We start from the raw sequence: 18,270 nt of genomic DNA, 5'->3' as shown, positions 1-18,270 counted from the left end.
TCCCAGCGCAGCCTTCTTGGGCTCCCCTCCGCGCTGCTGTCGCCGCCCGCTGGGCTGGGACGCTGGCCTACACCGCCTGGGCCGCGCAGAGGCCTGGAGCCGCTCCCTGTCCCCAGCACACAGACCTCCCTCCCCAACCCATCCTCCAGGCACTTTGCTCCTCCCCACTCACCTCGTCCCCTGTCCCCATGGCTTCACCCCTGGCTCTCCTGTCACCCCTGACGAGTCATTCGGCTGTCTCCGTAACCCCCCTCCCTGTCCTCAGTCCCTCCATGCCTCCCACCTGTCTTCTTACCTACTTCCTCACCCCCTCAACTGTGCCCAGAAATCCCTCCCATGGTCTTATCTCTTCTTTGCCTGTCATCGTTATCTCTCACCAGTCTCTATCCTACCCACCCCCTCCTCTAATCCTGTTGCTCCTCATCCCTGACATTCCCCTCTGCCTCCCTCCACACCTCTTTCACCTGTCCCCATCACCTCTCGCTGGTCTCCATCACCTCTCCTTACCTGGGCTCCCATATTCCCACACACACCTGCTGACACCTTGCAGAGTTACACATCAACACTTGTATCCACAGGCCATGATGAGTTCCCACCACTTCCACCTACCGCTATGTACCATCACTGGCCCCACATGCTCCTACCTGCACTCTCTGACAGATATTCATACAAACTGCACAAGCCCTCGCCTTCACCATGCGCCCATGCTCCCATCGCACATAGGGGCCTGAGGCGGCAGTAACGGGGCAACCAAGTGTCGCGTGTTTGTATTATCCAACCCAGTCTCTGCTGAGCATAGTCCTCACACACAGAGAGAAGGATAGTGGAGAGGGAGAGGCAGGTAACCCTCATTTATCTTCCTGGCTCCACTCTTCCTTCTCTTGCCTCATCTGTTTCTTTTTGGTTTGCTCATCTATAAAATGGGAGCAGGACACAAATTTTCCTTATCAACCTAAGAGATCCACTGTCCCAGGACTGGAAAGCCCACACAGAGTTCACCCAGTTCAACTTCTGAAGGCTCCCTCCCACCAGTTCAACTGCTTCTTCAGTCTTGTCCTCAACCTGTCTCCTCCACCTTTATTCCAGAAGCCCCATCCCTACCTCTCCCTTCATCCTGCCGTTGCCCTCACTGCCCTTCAAATTCCTGATGCCCCATATCCCACTTTGGCAGAAGGAGGGAAGTCCTGATGCTCTGAAGTTGTAAGGATTGGAGGAAACAGCTCAGCTTAGTCATTTGAAGAAAGAGAAAAGGAGTGGCAGCATCCCTCCCCATGAAGATCCCTTCTCCATTTGTCCACAGTGGCCCATCATGAATTGGAAGGTGGTTTCCACACCTCCATGTCCCACCCTGTCCCCTATGGCATGATGTCTAGATGCAGGAGCCCTGGGAAGTTATTTCATCCCAAGGAAAGGGGGGTTTATGTAGTTCCTACCCCATCTATAGATCTCTTTAGCCACCTTCCTCCCCCAACCCACAACCCCCAAACCCCAGCCTAAGTAACTTCCCTCTTTCTCTATTTGTGACTCTTCAGGGTCATTGTGAGGGCACAGTAGTGTGCTTCTAAAAAGTGTGAGGGAAAGAGAAGAGGAAAATATCCTGGTTCCAAATTCTGTCCCGGCTTGGCAGAGATCTCAGAAAGTCATGTCTTCTGGCCCCTTGCCTACACACATGCACATCACACACAGACAGACACAAAACACACACAAGCACATACAGACACATAGATACATGTAGAAAAGCAGACAGACACACAGAAAAGATAGACAAAGAAAGACACACAAAGGCACATACACACACAGAAGGATACATGCACAGATACACACACAGACATATGCACACGCATACATGGGCATTTCTCCGGTAACATCTGCCTGGCTCTCCCAACCCCTGCCATTGGGAAACTCTCCCTGATATCCAACTTCTACCTGTCCTAATTCGAGGAGAGCTGTGTTCTTTCTTGTTGATTCCTAAGCAGACACAGAAAGGTGTGGTCAGAGGCTCTCTCACCCCATGCCCACCCAGACCTGCTGTCCCTTTCACTCCTCCTGCTTTCTGCTAGGCCCCTCCCATTTTCCTGCCCTCCCCAATTCAGCCCACCTCTGTCCCTCTGGAGTGGCCACAGGCTGCTGTCCATCTGACATCCATGTCTTGAGTCTGTCACCTGTGTTCACCTCATCTCTCATATCCTGACCTCCCAACCCCATGGCTGTGTCAGTGGGTTCAGCTCACCCTGAGAAAGGTGTGTGCCTCTCAGCACCTGCATCCCCCTCAGTTAAAACCACCCTCAAGGGGCTTTAGTGCCTTCCCTCATTTTCTTGATTACCACATCTCTCAGGGCTGATTAGCAGGTCACGTTGGTGTCGGTGTCCCATGGGTCACCCCTTGAGTGACAGGTCTTCCCTTTTCACTAAGCCTCCGTTGCACAGCTCCATGGACATTTTGTGACACAGGGACTCCCCTAAGGGGGAGCCAAGGCCCAGGCCTCCCCTACAAGGGAGAGGATCCCAGTCTGGTATGCTCCGTTGGTCAGCAAGTCTTCCTGGCATCAGTTAGCATATCTCTCTTTCCCTTCGGCCTGTTCACTGTCATTTTCCTCTTCTTCATTGGTCAACATGTGTGTCCTGTTGCTGATTTTAACCATCTCCAGTTCGTAGTCTGTACCTCCCTTGCACTGGCCTTTATACAATCTTTCCCCTGGTAACTCCTGGAGCATCTGTCCAGTGGGACCAGGAAGAATGCGGAGCAGAAGTGGAGCTCCTCTCCTCCATTATCTGCCAGGTGGTCCTGGGTCGGCAGCCCGCCCTCACAGCCCCTCCGCACTCCCCTAGGTAGATGGCCCCCTCAGGGCAGGCCCTGCGGACACCCCTCCCTCTGGCTGGCGGATGCAGTGCCTAGCGGCCGCCCTTAAGGACGAAACCAACATGAGTGGGGGAGGGGAGCAGGCCGACATCCTGCCGGCCAACTACGTGGTCAAGGATCGCTGGAAGGTGGTGAGTGAGTGACCCGGCGGGGCAGAGGGAGGGTAGCGGGGAGGGAGGCGAGGACCTGAAGACTTGTTAAAACCAGTGCCCTCCGCTCCCCTACCCTAAGAGGGAGGTGCCTCTAAGCTCATTTGCATACTGCTTGCAGGTCATTATTTTTGCCACCACATGTGGACAATAGCTTTCTCCCAGTGCCCTATCTTCAGCCCCGCCCTCTATCACCCCTCTCCCCGCTAGGTCACGTTGGTCAGGCCAAGCCTGGAACAACTCCTGGTTGGATGCAGGAGCTGCAGAGGCCAGTGTGGGGACGAGGAAGAGCGGTGGGGGAGGGAGCTTTTTCTCTGACGGACCTTGGAGAAGGGCAGTGGACGAGCATGTGTCCCTCCGCTTCCGCAGAGGACGGAAAGGCTTGTGTTTAGGGAAAGAGGCCCTGCAGGCTGCTCCCGCCGCACCCGCACTCCATCTTCTCCATCCAGCCTCCTCCCCTCGCCGGGTCCTGCGGCAGGTGCAGCACGGCGAGACTCCATCTCCCGGCGTGCCCTGCTCCTCCAGCCCAGGGCTTCGGGCTGCTGGGCCTGCTGGGAGTTGTAGTGTCAGCCTCCTCGGGAACCGGGCCTGCCTGGGAGGGGGCGCGTGAGGGCTGGGGGAATGATAGCGTTTGGGGAGGGAGACCTACTGTAAATCACCCCCCCTTTTTCCGTCACTTAATAGCGCTCTGGTGTCCTCTTATTGTGGGAGCAGGATAATGTGGGGCGGACTGTGGGCGGCAGTGTGGGGGAACCCGTGTGTGAGCCTGTGGGACTGCACCGGAGTGGGAAGCCAGGAGGAGGGGAGGGAGAACAGCAGAGGTCAGGTACACTCCGAGTCGTGTGTATGTGCGTGTGTGTGTGTGCGTGTGTGCTTGCGAGTGTGCGCGCCCGCTTGCTTTAGTAGGGGGAGGCTCAGCTCACGGGAGTGCGGGGTTGGAAAGGAGGGTGAGGCCCGGGTGCAGGCGGGTCTCCACGGCAACAGCCATCGGCCGTGCAGGTCCCCTAGAAGCCTAGAAAGAGGCAACGGTGGCGGCGTTTTCAGAGACGTCTCTGGGACTGGGGGTTGGGAGTGGAAGGGGTGAAGAGGAGGAGACTTCTAGGGGTCCTCAAGGGATGAGGAAATGGGCTGTTTCTGTCCCGAGGGGGGACTTCCTGAGAGGGAGAGTACAGAAATGGGGGAGGAAGAGCCAGGGAGGTAATAAAAGGAACGAGGATCTGGCAAAGAGAGGAGTGTTCCTCCGAGACCTCGGGGCCTCTGGCACCCGAGCTTAGTTTCTGGCGGATTGGAGGTAGAATGACATTTACACCGAAGTGGTGAGGGAAAGACAGTTTTTACACACGTGTGAGTTTAGGCTGGAACTTTTTTGTGATTTCTGAGAGAAGGCGTGGAAGATGAGTGGGGAGCGAAATGGAGCGGGTAGCTGGGGGGAGGGCAAGCATATCGACCTCTCCTCACCGCCGACCCCCGCCCCTGGAGAGTTAGAGAGGGTGAGGGGCCGGCCACATGCCTCCCTTCAACCTGTTCCCGGAGAGGATGGCACTGAGGTGGGAGGCAGAGCTCAAGAACCAAGGCAAACTGCCCATAGATCTCGGTGGCCAGGAGAAAATGGGGGTCAGTGGCACTAGATGTGGCATTTAAAAATAAATACAGGGACCAGGCATGGTGGCCCACACCTGTAATCCCAGCACTTTGGGAGGCCGAGGTGGGAGGATCACTTGCGGTCACGAGTTTGAGACCAGGCTGGCCAACATGGTGAAACCTCATCTCTACTAAAAATACAAAAATTAGCCGGGCCAGGCGGCGGGCGCCTGTAATCCCAGCTACCGGGGAGGCTGAGGCAGGAGAATCACTTGAACCTGGGAGGCAGAGGTTGCAGTGAGCTGAGATCATGCCATTGTACTCCAGCCTGGGCGACAGAGCGAGACTCTGCCTCTAAATAAATAAATAAATAAATCCTCAATACTTGGCAGGCTGAAGCAGGAGGATCGCTTGAGCCCAGGAGTTCAAATCCAGCTTGGTTAACCTGTCTCTAAAAACATAAAATAAAATAATAACATTTTATTCATCTTGAGGGGTGCTTCTCAGAATCAGAATAGCAAACAATAATAGTAATAATGACTTAGTATTTGCTTTGAGCATTCACTGTTTTCAGGCACTGTGCAAAATGCCTTATGTGCATTGTCTCAAGAACTTACCAAGTAGATTTGTATTCCCATTTATTAATCCCATTTCACAGGTGTGGAAACTGAGGAAATTGCTTAGCTAATTTGCCAAGTCTCCATGACTAGGTCTGTCTGACAAGAATCAGCCCATCCAAGAATCAGGACCACTGAGCCGAAGAAACCTTTGTGACCAATTCTAGTCCAACTCTCTTCATTTTACAGAGGAGGAAGAGTGGAGGCTCAGAGAGTTTATGAAACTCACCCCAGGCCACCCAGAGCTGCCCAAGAAACCAGGTCTCCTTCCTCCCAAGGACCAATGCTGATCCTATTGTGTCATATTTCTCCTCTAGTTTAGGGAGGTCCTTCAGCAGGGCCTGGGATCATGTAAAATTTAGCAGGAGTGAAGAAAAGGGAAATTGAGAGAATATTCCTATTACTGGACTGTGGGCAGGGCCACATTGTGACTTTCTTGGACCCCTTCCTCCATAAGAAAGTACTTAAAATTGTATTTTATGACTGCATTGGTATAAAGATGAATATATTAATATTATATACTAGATTGTTCTCTTTGACCTAAAGGTTCATTTTTTTCCCCTGATGATTTTTTATTTTATTTTATTTTTTTGAGACAGGGTCTCACTCTGTCGCCCAGGCTTGAGTGTAGTGATGAGATCTCGGCTCACTGCAACCTCTGCCTCCCAGATTCAAGCAATTCTTATGCCTCAGCCTCTTGAGTAGTTGGGATTACAGACAACCGCCACCACACCCGGCTAATTTTTGTATTTTTAGTAGAGATGGGGTTTCCCCATGTTGGCCAGGCTGGTCTCAAACTCCTGACCTCAAGTGATCCACCCTCCTCATCCTCCTAAAGTTGTGGGATTACAGGCATGAGGCACCATACCCAGCTTCCTTTATGATTTTAAAAGAAATTAAAACATTTTCATGGACCCCCTAGAGTTATCAGGGGCCTAGTCACTGTGTCTCATGTGTAAGTCTGCCCTAGCTGTGGTGAAAAGGAGAAGGGATGTTGGTGGAGTGGGTGGTGAAGACACCCAGTTCCCTGTCTTATGGAAGTTCCATAATGGGTGGGGGGTGGGTGGGGAAGGAGGGGAGTAAAGAAGGAGAAATAGGCTCTGCTGGGAAACGAAGGTGGTAGAGAAATACCCCAGGGCACCCTGGGAAATTGGGAAGTAGGTGTCATAAATGTCTTGGCTGTCCCGAGCCTTCCTGACTTATCTCTAGCAATGATTTCGGAGCCCGGCAGATCTGGGCTTGAATCTCAGCACTCACACTTTTAATGTTGATGGGTCCGCAGTTTCTGTAACATTATGGATTCTGCAACATTACGGATTCTGCATTTGATTGCCTGGGTTTAAATGAAACCTGGCATTGCTTTTTTTTTTTTTTTTTGAGATGAAGTTTCTCTCTTGTTGCACAGGCTGGAGTGCAATGGTGTGATCTTGGCTCACTGCAGCCTCCGCCTCCCAGGTTCAAGCGATTCTTCTGCCTCAGCTTCCCAGGTAGCTGGGATTACAGGTGCCCACCACCACGCCCCGCTAGTGTTTTGTAGTTTTAGATAGAGATGGGGTTTCGCCATGTTGGCCAGGCTGGGCTCAAACTCCTGGCCTCAGGTGATCCACCCGCTTCAGCCTCCCAAAGTGTTGAGATTACAGGCATGAGCCACCGCGCTTGGACCTGCCTTTGCTATTAACTAGCAGTGTGACGTGGGAAAAGGTATTGCACTTCCCGTGCCTTGGTTTTCCTTCTGTGCAAAATGGGGAATCACATGACCTTCATCATCTGTGTTGCCAGGAACCTTTGGGGATTAACTGAGATGACATCTGTGAGAAAAGATGTGGTTGTCCCCTCCCCTTTGCCCTTTCCTCTCTTCTCATACAAGCAAACCATAAAGGAATCTAGAAGATATTTGCATCTCCCCAGAGTTTAAAGTACCCCAGAGGCAGACAGGCTGTTGTTTCCCGTGAGTCTGAGTCTGTCCCCTCTTGGCTCTGAAATCCTGCCTTTAAATTTCATCTCCAGGAGAAAGGAACTCTGGTTTCTCACTGTTCTTCCTCCTTGCTCTTTCCCTGTCTCCTTCCCAGACACAAGCACCTTGAAGTTCCCACCCAGCATTCTGCTTCTTTTCCAAATCTTCCCTTCCTGCTCCTGTCTCTTTCTGGAGTGAGTTCAATGGTAACCTGGAAACTCCCAGCCCTCCAGCTCTGCCTGGTGGGTCTTCCTCCCTCCATTCCTCAGTGTCAACCACCACTAAACAATCACAAGGCATCTGAGGGCTGAACAGATGTTTGGGGCAAGTTCAGAGATGCAGGAGGCTGAGCGGCCAGAGTCTGCAGGTTGATCAGAGTTATAAGCCAGCAGGACAGAACGAGGGTTTGGGAAGGTGCACAGAGCGGACAGGCCCCAACTGAGGCAGCTCCCCGAGGGGGTGAGCATCAAGCTCTCCATCCTTCTTTCTTTTTTTTTTCAGTGGACCTCCTCTGAGGTCATGTACATCTTTCTTAAACCAAACCAGTCTCAGCTTGGAAATCAGCACCTTCTCCCTGCTCCCCATGCCTGCCAGCAGATCCCTCACCCTCCAGGACCCCCGGGCCTCTGAGCTGAAATGATTTTGAGACCCTCCCCAGAACTCAGCTTTGCTCGGCTCCCTGCCAGCTCTTCCTTCACTTTATTGTGGTTCTCCTCCCTGCCTTTCTCATGCCTGCTTTGGGAGGCTGGAGTGGGAGGCCAAGAGGGTCAGACTGCTGCTCCATTCCCTCCAGGCCCCGGTCCCACCACGCTCCCACAGTACCCCCTGCCCTAGAGAAGAGGCTCATTCTGGTTGTGGGCATCTGACCTAGGGAGTGATGTGAGCTTCCGCAGTGAGCATGGGCCACGAACACCCTTTGTTGAATCCCCTTGCCCAAATACTCTCTCCTTCTTATGACTCTCGGTGGGCTGCCAACCCCAGGAAGTGCCTGCTTCCCCAGGTAATCAATCCGCCCTGAGGATGGGAGGTCCTGGAATTGGTTTTCCTTCTGGATAGGGGTTGCTCAGTCTACACAGGGGATGGGGGAACATAATATCTGTTGTCCTTCTAGAGAAGAAAAGGTCAAGGGCAGGCCAGGGTCCCCTTAGAATCCTACATTAGGCTTTCTCCATATCTATATGGGGTCACAGGTCTTTTACCCTTTCCTACTACCCACTCTGACATCTGGCCCTGTGTGTGTGTGTGTGGTTGCTCAGGAGCTGAGGTGTCTGTCCCAGGGCACTAGGAGAGGAGGTGGGGTGCTGATGGGGTGGGGCAAAGAAGAGAGACATGAGGTTCTCCCCTTCAAAGATACCCCCTTCTGGCCAGGTGCAGTGGCTCATGCCTGTAATCCCAGCGCTTTGGGAGGCCAAGGCGGCTGGATCACCTGAAGTCAGGAGTTTGACACCAGCCTGGCCAACATGGTGAAACCCCGTCTCTACTGAAAATATAAAAAATTAGGACGGCGTGGTGGCAGGCACCTGTGGTCCCAGCTTCTCAGGAGACTTGGGCATGAGAATTGCTTGAACACGGGAGGCAGAGGTTGCAGTGAGCCGAGATTGCACCACTGCACTCCAGCCTGGGCAACAAAGTGAGACTCCATCTCAAAAAAAAAAAAAAGAAAAAAAAAAGATACCCCACTTCCCCACCAATGAAGGATGCAACTCAGCAGCGGGTGGGATGAAGAGCTGTTCAGACTGATCCCTGAACACCCTATCCCCTCATCTTCATAGCTGAAAAAGATCGGGGGCGGGGGCTTTGGTGAGATCTACGAGGCCATGGACCTGCTGACCAGGGAGAATGTGGCCCTCAAGGTGGAGTCAGCCCAGCAGCCCAAGCAGGTCCTCAAGATGGAGGTGGCTGTGCTGAAGAAGCTGCAAGGTTCGGGCCTCGGGCAGGGGAATGGGAGGGAAGAGATGATGAAGGCAGGGGCTAAGAGAGGCGATGAGATCAGAAGCTGGGGTGAGGGAGGAGATGTGGTGTGGTAGAGGGAAGAGGGGATGGAGCCAGGAGCTAAGGGGGAGGTGATGGAGCCAGAGTCTAAGAGAGATGGGACCGGGGTCTAAGAGAGTGATGGAGCAGAAGGCCGGGTTGGTGATCAAAGAAGTGATGAAGCTGGAGTCTAGGAGACATGATGAGGCTAGGGCCAGGGAGGTGGTGAGAGAGGCACTCACAGGGCCAGGAATCAAGAGGGACCAGGAATCAAGAGTGCACTAGGAACCCATCTTAGAAGTGAGATGGGTTTCTTCCTCACTTGGAAGTGAGGAAGAAAGAGTAACAGCTGGAAGATCTGTGTCTTTGCCCCTCAGGGAAGGACCATGTGTGCAGGTTCATTGGCTGTGGCAGGAACGAGAAGTTTAACTATGTAGTGATGCAGCTCCAGGTAAGTCCCCGTGGCCCATCCTCCCTCCCCTCTCTAAGAGCTTGGGCTGTGACTCCAGGGTAGGGGAAAGGAAGGGAGACTGTGGCCCTGGGAGAGGGGAGTGGGCACGACCCTTTGGGGGTGTGACTGGGAAGAGTATCACAATGGTGGTGTCTGGGATGGCAGCTGAGGGTGAGTCTACCCCCCACCCCCACCCCGATGCAGGGTCGGAACCTGGCCGACCTGCGCCGCAGCCAGCCGCGAGGCACCTTCACGCTGAGCACCACGTTGCGGCTGGGCAAGCAGATCTTGGAGTCCATCGAGGCCATCCACTCTGTGGGCTTCCTGCATCGTGACATCAAGCCTGTGAGCACTGCCCCAACACGCCTCTCTGTTCCCTCCTCCAGAACACACCCCCAACTCTCTCCCTGGGTCTCCTGGTTTCTCCTCTGCAACCATGGTTGGGACTTGTGATGGGACAGCCTCTTCTCCCCAAGCCCCTCCTGCTCTCCTTCCCAGGCCCCATCTCTTCCTCTCCCCTGCTTCCCAGGAGCATGCACCCCTGCCTGCCCCTCGGCCATGCCCAGGCCTCTCCTCTGTTCTTCCCTTCTATTCCTTATCCCTTGCCCCTGACCTGAGAGTCCTGGAACCTAGGAAGGTGAAGGGGGCTGGAAAAGGATGGAGGGATCGAGGGAAGGGGACTGAGGGGCTGGGGCTTGGCAAGGAGTTCCAAGTAGCTGATTTTGTGGCATCTTGAATCTTTGTGCTAGGAAAAATCTCCTACTTAAAGAGATGAAAACTGAGGCCCAGAAAGGTTAGTTGAATGGCGCAAGGTCACCCAGCAGGCCTGCTGCCTTGGGCAGCCACACCAGTTACACCAAATCACACTGCCCTGCTGGGGAGTCCCAAAAATGTGGAGCCGGGCAGACTTGGCTGAGTCACCACTTGCTGTGTGATCTCAGAGATGCTCCCCAAGCCCTTTGACCTTCAGTTTCCTCATCTCTATAATGGGGATGATCACACCCACCCCTCAGATGAGAGGCTGTGACCTGGTGCCCACATGTGAATACTGACATTTCCTTGCGGGCGAGTGAATGTGGGGCTGAAGGCCCTTCACCAGCTGCAGAGCTGTTTCTTGGTACCCCTTGAGTTTGCCCAGCTGGGGTTGGGGCCCCCAGGGCTCACAGCTGCTGTCTCCCCTAGTCAAACTTTGCCATGGGCAGGCTGCCCTCCACCTACAGGAAGTGCTATATGCTGGACTTCGGGCTGGCCCGGCAGTACACCAACACCACGGGGGATGTGCGGCCCGTGAGTACCGTCGGGGTGGGGAGGACAGTGGAGGACTCCCCCTTACTCCCAGATCTGGGGACCCTTCACCCACTTTTCTTGCGCCTGCCTAAGCTGGCCTGGCCTTGTGTTCAGTGTCAGCACCACCCAGCTCTGGGGTCCACACTTGGCCTGTCCCCTCTCTCTGTTAGCCTGTACTCTTGGGGGATGCCACATCCATACCTTGTGATTTTCCTGCCCCCTCTGGGCAGGGAGCAGGGTCAGCAGGCGGGTTTAGGACTGGAAGGTCAGAGAGCAAGCCCGCCTCGTCAGCCAGGGGAGGTGGTCAGGGTGAAGAGTTAGACTTGACGGCAGGGTTGAGAGGTGGCTGAGATGAGGGCATAGTGGGTGACGTTCTTGGTGGTCTCCCTTCTGCAGCCTCGGAATGTGGCCGGGTTTCGAGGAACTGTTCGCTATGCCTCGGTCAATGCCCACAAGAACCGGGTGAGTGGCAAAGACCGGGCTGCGGGATGTGGAGGTGGGAGGGGCAAGGTCGGGGTGCAGTGTACTGCTGGGGAGGGGTGGGGAGAGGAGAGTGGGGCAGGGGCTGCAATCTGCCACCCCAGAGACCCTGGGTTGGAGGAAGGCCCCTCTGTGGCAGACTCAGCATCCCCTTCTTCATTTGTTTCGGGAACCCCATCCTCTCTGTTCTCACTACAGACCCCTGTCGGGTGAGGAAGCACACGCGGTAGTTTTGGCTATGGGACTCGTGTGTGTGTTGGAGGGTTGGGGACGGAGCTGTGGCCTTAGGGAGACCCCAGTTCTGTCCTTAGGGGACTGGGTGTCAGGCCTCCCTGACAGATGCCCCTCAGAGAAGGGTCAGCCATCCATTCCAAGGGAAGGACCTGAGAGCTGCAGGTGACTCCCTTCCCCCACCTCCAGGAGATGGGCCGCCATGATGACCTGTGGTCCCTATTCTACATGCTGGTGGAGTTTGCGGTGGGCCAGCTGCCCTGGAGGAAGATCAAGGACAAGGTGAGCCCCAGACAGCTGGGTCTGAAGTGGCAGAAGGGGTTTGGGGGCAGCTGGGGCTCCATCTCCCTGTGGCCTCTTGCCTCTAGGAGCAGGTAGGGATGATCAAGGAGAAGTATGAGCACCGGATGCTGCTGAAGCACATGCCGTCAGAGTTCCACCTCTTCTTGGACCACATTGCCAGCCTCGACTACTTTACCAAGCCTGACTACCAGGTGGGAGCCTGCTACCCTGCCCCTGCTCCCTAGACAGCACTCTGTAGGTGACTGCCCCCAGCAGACCTCGCTCCTGCTGAGGTTCCACGGCTCCACTTTGTCCCCAAGCCTCTCCCCCTGTCTTCTAATTGCATTAAAGGCATGGATGCTCTTGTAAACTAGTCACAGCCAAGATTTATCAGGAGCTTACCCTGTTCTCAGTGCTTTTCATGTATTAACTCATTTAAGCTTCCAAGCAAGCCTTTGATGATAATGAATGCTCCTTATATTCTTATTCCAGCTCTCTCTCTTTTTTTTGGGACAGAGTCTTGCTCTGTCACCCAGGCTGGAGTGCGGTGGCGCGACCTCTGCTCACTGCAGCCTCCACCGCCCAGGTTCAAGCAATTCTCTTGCCTCAGCCTCCCGAATGCTGAGACTATAGGCATGTGCCACCATGCCCGGCTAATTTTTGTAGTTTTAGTTGGGATGGGGTTTTACCATGTTGGTCAGGTGAACTCGAGCTCCTGACCTTGTGATCCACCTGCGTCAGCCCCGCAAGGTGCTGGGATTACAGGCGTGAGCCACTGTGCCCAGCCCCAGCTCTTAACAATTAATGAAGCTGGCTGGTGCAGTGGTTCACACCTGTAATCCCAGCACTTTGGGAGACCGAGGCGGTCGGGTCACTTGAGATCAGGAGTTCAAGACCAGCCTGGCCAACATGGTGAAACCCTGTTTCTACTAAAAATACAAAAATTAGCCAGGCGAGATGGTGGGTACCTGTAATCCCAGCTACTCAGTACGCTGAGGTATAAGAATCGCTTGAACTTGGGAGGTGGAGGTTGCAGTGAGCTAAGATTAAACCACAGCACTCCCGCCTGGGTGACAGAGCAAGACTCCATCTCAAACAAACAAACAAATAAACAAAAACAATTAATGAAGCCAAATGCTTTTAAGTACTTTACGTGACAACTCTGCGGGAGGCAAGTGGGATGATCATGCCCATTTCATAGATGAGGGAACTGAGGCCTAATATTGTGGTTAGGAGCAGGGCTGGGCTCAGGCACATCTTCTGACTCCGAGTCCAGTGTTCTTTCCAAGCCTCCATCACCACACCCCATGGGACCCACTGACCCTGATCAGAGAATGGGGAAAACATCAGCAGTGTTCTGCCTGGGATCCACTATCTACCAGGCACGCTGCTGCGCACTGTGGGAGCAGAGACAGCCTCAGACACACAGGACGCACTCAATCAAGCGGGTCCTGTCAGCAGAGAGAACCTGCCCTGTGCTCTGGAGACAGCCAAGCCAGAAGTGGAGTGTTCTGGGGACTTCAGAGGGTCTATAGCTGTCTGCCACCTCCTGAACACAGAGCCTCACAGAGATGCCCCCTGATCTTGGCTTAGCCTCACGGGATCCCCAAGGCCGCACAGCTGCAAGCACCCCCCAGGCTGGGGCCCTGTGCTGGCTGCCAGGGATGCAGAGTTGACAGATAGGCATGTGGACAATTCAAACGGATGCACTGTGCCCTGTAGGGCAGCTGTATGGTGGAGAGAATATATGGTGAAGAGAAGGGAAGCTGCAGAGAGGAGAGGATGAGTGGGAGAGGCGCCCCAGCAGAGGGGCAGTCTGTGTAGAGGCAGCACCCATGCGTGGGTTTGGAAACTCCCAGTGGTTTAGGGTTGCCGACATGGTGGAAATGGCAGAGGAGGTTTGGAGATGGTAACCAGGGGACAGATCTCAGAGGGTTCATGTCCACTCAGTGGGGCTTAATCCAAGATGATAATTTGCATGTTTATTTGCATATCATGTGCATGTTTTCATTTAAAATCAATGTGCCCTTCTCCTTCCAATGCCCCCTCCAGGGCCATTCCTGTCCTGGAAGGTTCCTGTCTTCCCCCTATGATCCCAGCAATTGCCCCTTCCTCCTGGCTAGCCCCCAGATCACCTCTTTGTCCTCCCACCACCCTCACCCCCTGCAGTTGATCATGTCGGTGTTTGAGAACAGCATGAAGGAACGGGGCATTGCTGAGAATGAGGCCTTTGACTGGGAGAAGGCAGGCACCGATGCCCTCCTGTCCACGAGCACCTCTACCCCACCCCAGCAGAACACCCGGCAGACGGCAGCCATGTTTGGGTGAGTCTCAGGAAGGGGAGCCACCAGCCACTGCCTGGAGCTGTTACCTAAGAGGGCAGGCGGTCCTCTCCTCTCCTCTCTTCCTACCTGGACTCGCTTGGCTGTCTTTCCTATCCTTAGTGGAGTTCGGGACTTCGGGAAACTCTGCCACATCTCCACCCTCAATCTGATCATAGAGTGGGCGTCTTCCTCAGTGGGTCCCTGGGGGAGCAGGGAACCCCAAGTGAAATTACCTGAGGCCCACAGTTTATCTCTTTCTTATCATGCATATGCATGAATTTAACGGCCGTGTCTTGAGGCCATACACCTGAAAGTTACAGCTCCTTTCCTCAAAGCACTCTCAGCTGAGTCTGGGATGTTTGAAATCGACGGGTCAGCAATTTCAGAACCATGTAACGGGCACAAAGACACAGGTGGTCCAGGGAGGAGCTGGAGTTAGAAGGGGCTCTCCACCCAGCCCCGGGAGCGAGCCAAGGAGAGAAGTGGGCAGGGGCTTCAGGGGACACGTTTAGGGAGGAGACTTAACAGGACGTGGTAGCACATTACATTGCCCAGACATTGCTTAAAGAACTCTAAAGTTTAATCATCAAAGAAGATTAAATAAAAAAAAATTTAAGTGTATATTCAGGGCAACTTCCATCTATGCTCCCAGACTGCAAAATAGTAATAAAAAAAAAACTAATTTTAAAAGGAACTCCAGGCCGGGCGCGGTGGCTCAAGCCTGTAATCCCAGCACTTTGGGAGGCCGAGACGGGCGGATCACGAGGTCAGGAGATCAGGAGAATCGCTTGAACCTGGGAGGCAGAGGTTGCAGTGAGCCAAGATTGCACCACTGCACTCCAGCCTGGGCAACAGAGCAAGACTCTGTCTCACAAAAAAAAAAAAAAAAAAAGAAAGAAAAAGTCAAAACTAATTTGTAAATGGCTCTATATATTTGGAGAATTTTGAAACTCTACAGATTGTTTTAAAATATTTGTATTTAATAGAAATCAGGTGACACTAATCTCTATTGTTAGTCGTCAAGATAGTGGCTATCTTTGGGGCTGGTAGAGGACGGATTAGTGTGCATTAATAGTGTGAACAATATATATTTGTATGCTGTAATCATGGTATGGTTACTTTAAAAAATATATGCAAAAGTCTTAAAATAAATCCTTTTTAATGATAATGAGACTGAAAGTCCATAAATGAAGTCTATATTTTAAATCAAGTATTGTAGCGAATTTTGTTTAGGGCATTTATTCATTCATGCATTCCTACAATAAACCCTCTTTTATTTTCTTCAGCTTTGTTGAGGTATACATGACAAATAAAAATTTTATGTATTCAAGGTGTGTATGTTTTGGTATCTGCATACACATTGCTAAGTGATTTCCACAATAAAGTTAGTTAACATAGCCATCACCTCACATAGCTACCTTTTGTTATTTTTGTGCTGACAATACTTAAGATCTACTTTCTTAGAGAATTTCAGTGTATAATATGGCATTATTAACTATAGTCACCATGTTTTACATGAGGTCTCTAGAACTCATTCATCTAGAACATCAACTGCCATGTTTGTACCCTTTGACCAACATCTCCCCATTTCCACCATGCCCTGACATCTAATACCTAACTTTCTATTCTGTTTCTATGAGATTGATTTTTTTTTTTCCTTTAGATTTCACATATAAGTGAGATCACATAGTATTTATCTTTCTGTGTGTGACACTTCGGTTAGCATAATGTTCTCCAGGCTCATCCTAGTTATTGCAAATGACAGGATTTCCTTCCTTTTAAAAATTGAGCTGGAATGGTGGCTCATGCCTGTAATTTCAGACCTTTGGGAGGCTAAGACTGGAGGATTGCTTGAGGGCAAGAGTTTGAAACCAGCCTGGGCAACATAGTGAGACCTCATATCTACAAAATATAAATAAATAAATAAAGTAGCTAGGCATGGTGGTACATGACTGTAGTTCTAGCTACTCAGGAGGCTGAGACAGGAAGATCAGTTGACCCCAGAAGGTCAAGGTTACAATCAGCTACCATCATGTCACTGTACTCCAGTCTGCGTGACAGAATGAAATCCTGTCTCTAAAAATAAATAACAAATAAAAATTGATTAATATTTAATTGCATATACATCAGATTTCTTTATCCGTTCATTCATCAATGGACACTTAGGTTGTGTTCATGACTTGGTTTTTGAGAATAATGCTGCAGTAAACATGGAAGTACAGATATATCTTCAAGATAGTGACTAAATTTTCTTTGGATATACACCCTGAAATGGGATTGCTTGATAATATGGTCATTCTGTTTTTAATTTTTTTAGTATCATCCATAATGTATTACATAATCTTTTACTGGTATTTTACAAAGACAACACAATATGCCTTTTGGAAACACTGAGGTGAGGATATTTGCATCTATGTTTATCAGAATTGGCCTGTAATTTTCTTTTCTTGTAGTGTGTTTATCTGGCTTTGGTACAAGGACAAAGCTGGTCTCATAAAATGGGTTTGAAAGTGTTCACTTCTCTATAATTTTTCAAACTGTTTGAGAAAGATTGGCATAAATTCTTTTCTAAATGTTTGAAAATTCTTTTCTAAAAGAATTCACCAGTAAAGTCATCCATTTCTGGGCTTTTTTTCCTAGAAGATTTTTGATAACTGATTAGATTGCCTTACTTGTTATTGGTCTGTTTAGATTTTCTATTTCATAATTCAATCTTGATAGGTTGTATGCTTCTAGGAATTTATTGATTTCTTCCAGATTATCCAATTTGCTCGCATATAATAGTTTATAGTACCCTCTTATAATCCTTTGTGTTTTGTGATATCACTTGTCATGTCCTTTTTCATTTCTCATTTTATGAGTCTTTTCTCCTCTTTCCTTTGTCTCACTAAAGGTTTGTTAACTTTATCTTTAAAAAAAACAAAAAAACTCTTAATGTCATTGACATTTTCTATTGTTTTTCCAGTTTCCATTTCATTTATTTCTGCTCTGATTTTGTTATTTTGTTTCTTCTACTAACTTTAGTCTTAGTTTGTTCTTCTTTTTCTCATTCCTTGAGGTGTAATGGTAGGTTGTTTATGTGAGACCTTTCTTTTTTTTAATGTAGACATTTATTGCCACAGCTGTCTCCTTAGAACTGCTTTTGCTGCATCCCTTAAATTTTGGTATGTTGTGTTTTCATTTTTGTTTGTCTCAAGATATTTTCAAATTTATCTTTTGATTTCTTTGACTTTAACTTTGGCTATTCTGGAGCATATTGTTTAATTTCCACATGTTTGTGAATTTTCCAGCCTTCTATTATTATTGACTTCTAGATTTGGTTGTAAAAGATACTTAATATGATTTCAAGCTTCTTAAATTTGATAAGATTTATTTTGCGGCCCAATGCATGATCTATCCTAGAGAATGCTGTGTTACTCTTGAGAAGAATATGTATTCTGCTGCTGTTGGATGGAATGTTCTGTATATGTCTCTTGTGTTCATTTTGTCTATAGTGTTATTTAAGTCTGCTGTTTTGTTACTGATTTTCTGTATCAATGATTTATCCATTGTTGAAAATGGGGTATTGAAGCCCCTAATACTATTGTATTTCTGTTCATTTCTCCCATCAATTCTGCTAATATTTGTTTTATATATTTAGCTGCTACAGTATTGGATGCATATATTTACAATGGTTATATCTTGATGAATTCACACTTTTATCATGATATAATGACCTTTGTTGTCTCTTATGATAGTATTTTACTTAAAGTCTATTTTGTAAAAGACCATTTTATATATTTAGGTTCCGTTTGCATGGAACATCTTCTTACATCCCTTCACTTTGTTTGTATGTGCCCTTAAAGCTCTAGTGAGTCTCTTGTAGGTAGCATCTAGTCAGGTCTTGTTTTTCTGTTCATTTGTCTGTTTTAATCCATTAAGCCACTCTGTATCTTTTCTTGAGACAATTTAATCCATTTGCATTCAAGGTAATTATTGCTAGGTCAGGACTTAATACTGCCATTTTGTTAATTTTTTGGTTGTTTTGAAAATCAATCCTTCCTTCCTTCCTTCCTTCCTTCCTTCCTTCCTTCCTTCCTTCCT

General features: G+C 50.2%; 1 protein-coding gene across 1 annotated transcript in view; it reads left to right on the top strand.

Moving 5' to 3' along the window:
• The first annotated feature begins 2,322 nt into the window (after positions 1–2,322).
• Positions 2,323–18,270, top strand: part of TTBK1 (tau tubulin kinase 1) — a 44,134-nt gene continuing 28,186 nt past the window's right edge. Inside the window, exons 1-9 of the mRNA XM_011960440.1 lie at positions 2,323–2,991; positions 8,934–9,081; positions 9,510–9,583; positions 9,788–9,928; positions 10,766–10,870; positions 11,267–11,332; positions 11,771–11,863; positions 11,950–12,075; positions 14,033–14,187. Coding sequence (XP_011815830.1) covers positions 2,884–2,991; positions 8,934–9,081; positions 9,510–9,583; positions 9,788–9,928; positions 10,766–10,870; positions 11,267–11,332; positions 11,771–11,863; positions 11,950–12,075; positions 14,033–14,187 — 1,016 coding nt within the window. The 5' untranslated portion in view covers positions 2,323–2,883. The remainder of the gene's footprint in view (positions 2,992–8,933; positions 9,082–9,509; positions 9,584–9,787; positions 9,929–10,765; positions 10,871–11,266; positions 11,333–11,770; positions 11,864–11,949; positions 12,076–14,032; positions 14,188–18,270) is intronic.

This window comes from Colobus angolensis, unplaced genomic scaffold (assembly GCF_000951035.1).
Source record: "Colobus angolensis palliatus isolate OR3802 unplaced genomic scaffold, Cang.pa_1.0 Scaffold51, whole genome shotgun sequence".
In the NCBI taxonomy this organism is placed as follows: domain Eukaryota; kingdom Metazoa; phylum Chordata; class Mammalia; order Primates; family Cercopithecidae; genus Colobus; species Colobus angolensis.
This window is presented reverse-complemented; position numbering and strand designations above follow the sequence as displayed.